Source organism: Agrilus planipennis, unplaced genomic scaffold (genome assembly GCF_000699045.2).
Source record: "Agrilus planipennis isolate EAB-ADULT unplaced genomic scaffold, Apla_2.0 scaffold172, whole genome shotgun sequence".
In the NCBI taxonomy this organism is placed as follows: domain Eukaryota; kingdom Metazoa; phylum Arthropoda; class Insecta; order Coleoptera; family Buprestidae; genus Agrilus; species Agrilus planipennis.
In genome coordinates this window covers 628081-637433 of record NW_020438999.1, presented here as the reverse complement: position 1 = coordinate 637433, position 9353 = coordinate 628081, and the positions used below count along the sequence as shown (strand labels likewise).

Sequence of the window (9353 nt, the reverse complement as noted above, 5' to 3'; positions counted from 1 at the left end):
AATGCTAGCTCCTCCTGTATATAATATTTTCTTATATGATTGAGAAAAATAATTTGTAGTATGAGTTAGGAGAAAATTCTTGTTTAGGTAATGTAAAAAGAGATTATAATTTTGGCTTTCAAAATTTGATTACATAATTATGTCTAATTTTTTAATATATACCGTCATATAACTATTATTCAGCATTTTTAAAGAAGCAGTGTTCGTTTATAACGAGCTATGCTTGTGCTAATATTATATCACATTGTAATTTATTAACAGAAAATGGAGTTCAAGGAGCCATGCATAAAGCTCTAAAAAAACAAAATTTAAGGATACAAACTTTAGAAGAGGAAAATAACCTGCTTAAACTCAAACTTGAATGTTTTATGAATATGGTAATGTCTTGCATCTATTGATTTGTTGGAAATTTAATACTCTAATCATTATTACTATGCATTACAGTTAACAGAAACTACTATAGATAGTCATATACAGCAAAGGGAAATTGAGAAATTAAAAACAGAAGTTTTTAACAATTAATCAAGTTCACAGGATACACCATGACAACGTACAAAAGATTTATTTATCTACTAATACTTGTCAATATTAACAAAATATTATATACACTGTACAAAAAAGTGACTTAAGTTTCTTACTTCTTCAACTATTTGGGCAGTTTTTCCTTGTGTGGCCTAGAAAAAATAAATTGTATTAATACTTGATTAACCTGATTATATTCCATGTGAAATAAGGTAGCTTTCAATAGAAAGTGACGAAATAAACGTATTACCTTCTTGTCCACAAATTCCGCATTTTCTTTTGCCCCTCGGCTTTTGGTAGGGAACTTGACGAGTTGTACTTTTCGTTCTACCCTTAGCCTTTCCTCCTGAATTTTTTTTCCAATTGCTTGCTCCCTTGAATGTAGCAGACGTATTTAAAATACTTCGACCACCACCTCTACCTCCCCAACCATCATCGTCTGCGGGGTCATCGTCATCATCATCACCATCGTTACCATTGTTTGTACTCCTATTGTCCGTCTAAACAAAAATATCATTACACTAACAATCAATATCAGCAATAACGAGAAACAACTTGAACTATACCAAACTGAGGAATAAACAATTATTATTTTTGAGATTCTTCTTTAAATAAATACCAAAGTATTACGTTTTCTTTAAAAAATTGGATAAAAATTTAAGTAATAAGAAGTTTACAAACCTCGTCTGCCCACTTGAAAAAGTTACATCCCTGTCCCATCGGTTTAGGGCAACAATAAAATTGTCGACCTTTGTTAGGACCTGCTTTTGAAACTGTTCTTAATGTAGCTGGTGTATTACACATACATACTGGTGTAGTACTTGCTCCCGGAAGTACCCGTGTATTGTTTAAAGTTAAATTACGGTCTTCATCAGCCCACAAAAAGAAGTCGCAACCACCTCCTTCTTTACCACGTCTGCATTTATAGAATTGTCTTCCTATATTGTTTTTTGTATGAAATTAGAGAAAAATAATAAATAAATTTAATGAAAATATGAGTTAGCGTTTTGTTTTTCTTATGGAAACAAGAATGAACATACGGCAGACTTAATGCCACTACATTGAAAGCCCACGGATATTTTCCTCATTTACGCAAGCGCGGCGAAATAGCAAAACGGGTACAAAATATTAAAAAACGAAATGTGTGCTGGTACACATAGTAGAAGTGAAACTTCAACTGACAAGTGGAAAAACGAATCGCAACAATATTTTTACTTGAAGTTTTCCGGGCAGGTTTTCAAATTGGATAAGTTCATTAACAATCTGCCCGTAAAACTTGAAGTAAAAATTTTATTGCGATTCGTTTTTCCACTTGTCCGTTGAAGTTTCACTTCCACTATGTGTCCCAGCACACATTTCGTTATCACAGGTTTATTGCAAATTATGATTTGGTTTTTACACAAACCGCAAATAGAGGCAATGATGCCCAGCTACGTGGAGAGCAGAGATAAAAAACAACAGCTGAGCACAGCACACGCCGCCGGGACTCTAGCGGACTCCCCTATCTCCATATAGTATAACGAATACTGTGCTGAATCTCTATTAAAAGGTTATCAAATTGATTCTATTTATACAGATTTTACTTTTGTCTTTGACTCCATAAATCATGATTTATTGATTGAAAAGCTATCTTATTATGGTCTACAAGGACCTTTGTTAATATTGATAGTTTCATCAATTAAAAATAGACGTTGTACCGTTAAGTAATGAATTATGTATGTATCTTCTAAATTTGTACTTAATTCAGGAGTCGGACAGGACACTCACTCTGTTCCACTATATTTCATTATTTTTATAAATGATATAAGTCATACTGTTAATAACTATTTACTCCAATATTGAGTCTGCTGTTGCTGTTGAATATTTGCAATTTGATATTGAATTACCTGATATTGATAGTAATAAATCTATCTCTTTTTTCAAGAAGAAGTCTAAAGAACTTCTATTAACATACTGTTAGCGTAGTGGTATAACTCAAATTCCTATTTTTGTTTATTATGACTCAAATTTCATTTCGTTTATTATTTATACTTCAACTCATTTTCCTTATTTGTATTGTTTAACGAGCACTAATATCTCTTTTTTATCTTTCGTCAGATTAGGAAGCCAGTGCAGACGCATACTGTTTTTGTGTTCTTTCATATAATACAAAAAGGTAACTTTGGCCAGTAAACTTTGGTAAATAAATAAGAAACAAAAATGGTTAATGAACATAAATAAAAAAAAAAACACTACAGCATCTGACGAGATTGAGCTCACCTGCATGGCAACCAACTATTGATACCTCTCAGTCAATGCAATTTGTTAAAAATTGTGGCAGCCACACCTCTTGTATGTTTACATCACTGAGAACTACTCCGTCGCGCTTGCGAAAACATTCGAATTTAGACGAAATTTACCTAAATAACAGTATAAATCCACCAAGCGTGCGTAAACGATTAAAATAACAGCAGGCTTTCAATGAAATGGCACTTTTTCTTACAACGGGTAACTTACAATTAGAAAACAACGTTTGAGAAAGCAACGCCAAAATGGCGTTTGTATTGGTATATCAATATAGACTGGGTGCCGCAAAACGAAAAGTGGGATTGTTATTGGGAGAATGGGAAGAGACGTGTAAAGATCTGAAACATTCTCAAAATTCTATTTGTGTGTGTTCGGTACTCTTTAAAGGAAGCTCTGACGAATAAATAAACAGACCAAATTCTCCATACTACTTTATCTAACATTAGTACTGTATCAATAATATCAACAATATTCTCACCTGTATTAGGTCCTTCTTTCCGAACTGTTAATAATGAAGCTTGCTCGCCACATAAACATACTATATGAGGTTCTTCGTTTCCAACAAATGACGAGTTTAATGAACTTACATTAGAATTACCTGCTCCACTTCCTCTCGGTTGAGGTAAAACATTGGTAATTCTTTCTGTAGTCTGCCTCGGAATATTATTGAGACTTTGTATTTGAGATGGTCTGTTAGTACAATTGTTTACGGTTACATTTCCTAAAGAACTGAAACCGCTGTCTCTATTGTTAGCAATGGTATTGTTTAATATGCTTTCTGTTCTTGTTGATGAAGTATTATTGTTTCTTTGATTGTTGTGTGGTCCCCTTGCATTGGGGTTTCGAAGAACTGGATTTAGAGTAACTAAAAAATTAATATAATTAATTGTTTTATGTATATTTTTCCTCTTGCATTGACTTACCTTGCCTTACTGAACCGGGTATTATTTCTAAAGTGTCTAGCACATGTATATCACAACCACCTATGCATAAAGTATTAGGATTAGGTTCTCCTGGGAACAAGTTTTGTTTGAACTTTATTTTCAGTTTTTTAACGTTAGGTCCACACTAAAGAATACAAATATTCACATCGGTATGTGTTTAAAGTATATAAATAATGTAGTTAAAGAAATAGGAAGGGCTTCGTAGGCTAAGTCAACAAATAAAGAAATGACTGATTAGATACATTGAGTGATAAAATTTCATCAACCATGTTCAGATTAACTAATAAGGACTGTGATACAGTTATAGCAAACTATTAAAACGTTTATCATTTAATCACGATTTTTAATTTAAATACGCCAATTATAATGTATTGGAAGTGATAGTAAACAATTGCAAAGAATGAACGAGTATAAATGTCTATATTCGGATGTTTAATTGGTTGTATATATGGATAAATTTAATGAAAATATGAGTTAGCGTTTTGTNCCCACGGAACGGATGTTTCAAACGATTCAGCCATCACGTAATATTCCAAGCCAAGGTCCTATAATAATAATGTGCATTAGGTATGTAAAATGTATCTTTTTATAATTACTAAATGATAGGGAAATATACTTTAAGCAGTATTCGATATAAAAGGAGATACTGGTTTGCGTATGTAATAAGAGTTATATAAAAGTACTTCTAAAATCGATTTTTTTATGGCATTTCCCCTAATTGAATTGGAAATGAATCACATTTGGTATTTTTCATGTTAAATTTTGTAGTAATGCCTACACTTCGGTAGAAATGATTTTCTTGCATTTTATATGCATCAAGTAATAGTGGTGTAATCTGATTATGACTGTATAATTTTAAATTAAATATGAATGCCCTTATAAATGAATAATTACATATACATTATAAACAATCAATGTGGGTCAAAAATTCCATTGTTCAAAATGCAGTTTTCAACCCACTCTAGTGTACTTTCCGCTTTATATGTTACATCAACATAAATTAAAAATGTATTATTAAATTCCAACATTTTCAATTTTTCTTTTTTAAATGTACAAAAACGTAAATAATTTTTTTTTGTTTGAATACGCACAAAAAAGTTTTAACATCTAAAAATGAATTTTCTATGTATTCTGTGTAATAGAAAATTCAATAAAAAGTATTAAAACATTCTTACTCTAATGTAAGCGATAACAAAAGTGAGGAGATAACCACGTTCGCCGTTTCTTTCTCCTGCTGGAATTCCTCCATACTTTGCAGCTATTCTATTAATTTTCTTTTCGTTTCCTTCGATATCTTCTTTGTCACCTTCGAAAAGAAGAGTCGCAACACACATAGAATCCACATCAAACCCCTTTATTTTCGTAAGGTAAATCCTTTTTATGCTATCTAGGAGAAGCCCGAAGTAGCCCGGTTCGGGTCGGAGAGTTTGACCAAATTTAAATTGATTATTATCCATAAGACGAATGGAGGCAGGCTGACATCTCTCCCGAGCCACTTCTCGCATACATTTTACTCCTGCTTCAAAATTTGGGAATACAACAGAACCGTACTTCTTAAATTTGGGAAGGGGGCGTATTTTCAAAATGACCTCCGTGATAACTCCAAGCGTTCCTTCAGAACCTACAAGATAATTACTTACTTTAATGAAGTACCTATATACATATATTTTTATTTCGGTCATGCAGAATACATTAAACCCAACATGTTTTGTTTCGTGAATGTAAAAAACAAAAAAATATTATTTATTATAAAAATATTATACTTCTGTAGGAAATTAATCAGTTTGTCTAAAATATATGTTAAAATCAAATTCACAAGGTACCTTAAGAATGTATAAGGTGCTTCAAAAATGTTTAAGAAAATATAGCGCCATTAATTCAAAGCATTTACGTTAACTTTAATTAAGTTAACAGATGTGTAACGGTTTAATTAACGATAAAAACATTAAAAAATTACCGAAAAGCAACTTCTTTGCTGTATATGAGAAAGTGATTATATTTAATAATTTTTTTAATTTATTACTTTGGCACGATATTTAAAAAAAATCAGTAAGCGTACCCAATATAAAAATATTTGTAAAATAAAAAACCAAACATATAAAATGTGAAAATATTTTAAATATACTTATATATTTCGATATTACAATTACGTTACCAATTATGTAATACTTAAAAAATGAAATAAAATTGTTAAAACAATATTTGAGTGATAAAAAATAGGTAGGTGTGTTACACTGCAATAAATATATTAATAATAAACCGTTAAGTAATACATAAGACATATAGATGATTGCATTAACACAAAGATTAATTCAATAAACAATGTACATGACTAATTGTAATATCTTAAGCAATGACATCTTTGTACACGCTTTAAACGCAAAATAGTAGGTTGAAATTATAATGATTATTTCCGATAACATTTTCTGAGATTAATTAAATATTTTTTCAATCTTACCTAAAATAACATGGTGAAAATCTGGTCCACAACTAAGTCTAGGCACCTGGCAATTCTTTTGAAGCACTCCTTTTGGGCTTACCATTTTTACGTGAACTAGGATATCTTCGATGTTTCCGTAAGTGTTCTTTTTCATTCCTGACGCCCTTGTTGCGACCCAACCACCCAACGACGAAAATTCATAGCTATCAGGTTCATGGCCCGTTGTGTAACCCAACTTTTGTAATTCTTTTTCTAAATCTTGTCCTATAATGCCACTTTCGCAACATACAACCAAATTTTCTCTGTCTACCCAAAGAATTTTATTCATTTGTGATGTGTCCAATGAAATAACAGTTCTATGCTCATACTTGGAACATTCTAGGGCACTGGTAACAGAAGTTCCACCACCGAAAGGAATGATTACTACATTATTTTCATTAGCAAAATTAACTAAATTGGCCACATCTTCATGGTTGTTTGGCCATACCACTATATCGGGAATGCGATCAAACGATGACGTTCGTAAAGTGTAGATATCGTGCAGTGTATGTCCATGAGCCCTCAATAATCTATCTATCCCTTTTGTTGAATAGGGCACGCTAAAAGATTCAATTTTTTGTAATATCTCTTCTGTTATATTAGAAGGGGGATATTGGCTTTCATCTGGAGGTTCCTGAGGTTTATTCCTAATGCTCAAATCAACATTGAAAACTTCTTTCACCCATTTTGTAAAGTAAGGCAAGGAGAGGTTGCCAATTGGGTACCTAATAATTAATACAAACTCTTTTAATTATTTATCTATCAAGCAGTAAATAAAAATTGTACAAAATAGTAAACGAATACTACATAATATTAAAATTCCATCCATCAAGTGATAAATTCAAATTTTTAAAGTAAACGAATACTGACATAATATTAATAAAATATAGAAAACACAAAAATTATTTGCTTTGCATTTCAAAAGCAGAAATTATTTTTTTAGCAGATATAAGAATTTATTTTTTTTTCCGATATAGGTATTAACTCTGTCAAAAACTATACATAAATATACGTTGTATACAGTGGGAAAGCAAGATTTTCATTCCAACAAATTAATGTAGTACAATTAGTCTACAAAAAGTATTATTTTCCAATGCCAATTAAATCACGTTTCCAAAACTTTAATTTTAGCATGATAATAATAGTTTGTAAAGCAGTAAAAAATATGAATAAGAGGAGCCCATTTTATACGAATTAAAAAGAGATTTTAATATAGGTATTATACTGAGTTTTGAATGTTAAAATTATATTATTATATTATGGCAGTCGTAAATTTTCAATTAGAAGTTCTTATCATACAAATACATTAAAATATTGGTAATCATGCAGTCGTTAATCACTTGATGAAACATTTTAAATAAAACTAAAATATCGAAAAGAAAGCACTTGGTATATTTCACAAAATTGTCATGTATTCTGACGAATTTGTTTCGGCTTTTACACCATTATCAAAATATGAAAGAGTATAACACTTTGATAATGGTATAAATGGTACTAATAAAAATCTAATGGAACATTAATAACAATTAAAATCAATTCCAATTATAATTTCTATGATTAATAAATATAAATGAGTATGTTCAAGTACGACTAAGATACTGAGAAGTTAGTTATATGAGCACATTTTATTATCAGTACCTACGATGATAGATCGATCATGCTTCATATTCATATCAGCACATACAAAAATTTTATAGAACCGTCATAACGTTTTAATAATTTTTGCAGTTTCATTGGAATACCCTCTAATGGTTCCAAGTGTCGGGAGATAAAATATGTATAACAAAAAAGTAATAAATAACTAAAAATTAAAATTGTAAAGCTTTTTGAACTTCTGTTAATCTAAACACCTATAAAATATATCAGATGATATTAAAAACATTAATGACAATTTACCAATTAGAATTCGGCCTTTATTGTAAGTAGGTAATAGCAGAAGAATGGTACAAATTTCTTTTTTAATTTTAAACTGTTTTCAATAACTACGACAAAATTACAACTTATTTTTCGAATGGGTCCACTGAATTGAGGGTCGAGTGGTAGGTACTTATTCGGAAAGCTTAAGCCAGGTTATTTCGAATGCACGGAGAAAGTAACCTTTGATCTGTTTGGGAAACTGTACTTGGAGCGTCACCTAACTTCCAAGGGTTTTTCGTACCTCTTGAATAAGTGAGGCTCTAAATAGAGTAGTTGTTAAAATGAGTCAAATGTTAACTTCTGCGCTGCGCACTAAGAATAATACCATTCGAAAGGTCTTGACCTGAACTTTCCAAAAAGAAAAAAAAAACATCACTCGACCCTCAATTTAATGGAACGGTGGAATCGATTTAGAAGATTTACCAAAATTACATCCTTTGTTTTAAGATTTTGCAAAAATTCATAAAGGAAGAGTTTTTTGGAAATTTTCAAAACATATCTTACTAATAGTAAATACTACACCCCGAACCATAGGGAGAATATTCCGGCCGGGGATTGAAAAGTACCGGGGCGTCAAATTAGTTCACATAGGTAAGAAATGTTTTTTCTCAAAACACCTTTTGTGTATTTCAATGATAAAAATTTTTTAAAGTTCTAAACTTTCGGTTCCTTGAAATGTGCTAATAATTACCTATAGGTACCTGTTAAAATAGAAATAAATATCACCTTATGATTTATCAGTAAACGCAAAGCAAACCATGTACATGCACATTAATATACTATTATCAATAAACAAGATAAAGCAAGTAGGTATTTATCATTTGATAAAATAACAAAGCATACAGACCTTAAAAAAATGCTTATATATATTACATCAAAATGATTGAATAATTCTGGTGGGGTAATCTTTATTTAAAATTTTAAATTCTTTTTGTCTTATTAATAATTAATGTCATGCACTGTGTTCTTACAAACAATAGTTGCATACAATAAGCTATTTCTTATTGTACTTACCTTGACCCAGTAAAGTGAACAATTCCATTCTGAACAACAAACTTAGAATCATTGTACCCCCATCCATTCCACTTCAGTAGAAGCTGTCTATATAGAAATAAAAATCAATTTTAACATTTTGGTATAAAAAAGCAAAAATACTTGATAATGTGTTTATGCTTTATTGTAACACACTTTTAACGTGGAATTAA

General features: G+C 30.7%; 2 protein-coding genes across 2 annotated transcripts in view; both read right to left on the bottom strand.

Annotated features, from left to right (window-relative positions):
* Positions 1–546: 546 nt before the first annotated feature.
* LOC108737861 (DNA topoisomerase 3-alpha) overlaps positions 547–9353 on the bottom strand; it is a 20134-nt gene continuing 11327 nt past the window's right edge. Inside the window, exons 10-14 of the mRNA XM_018470993.2 lie at positions 3732–3876; positions 3287–3673; positions 1204–1460; positions 773–1022; positions 547–674 (exon numbers count right to left, since the gene is read on the bottom strand). Coding sequence (XP_018326495.1) covers positions 643–674; positions 773–1022; positions 1204–1460; positions 3287–3673; positions 3732–3876 — 1071 coding nt within the window. The 3' untranslated portion in view covers positions 547–642. The remainder of the gene's footprint in view (positions 675–772; positions 1023–1203; positions 1461–3286; positions 3674–3731; positions 3877–9353) is intronic.
* On the bottom strand, positions 4211–9257 carry LOC112904810 (alkyldihydroxyacetonephosphate synthase, peroxisomal; the record flags this gene model as incomplete). Its single annotated transcript, XM_025975806.1, has 4 exons — positions 4211–4297; positions 4928–5373; positions 6211–6956; positions 9163–9257. Coding segments are annotated over 4 exons (1374 nt in total), but the record flags the coding sequence as incomplete, so codon positions are not given.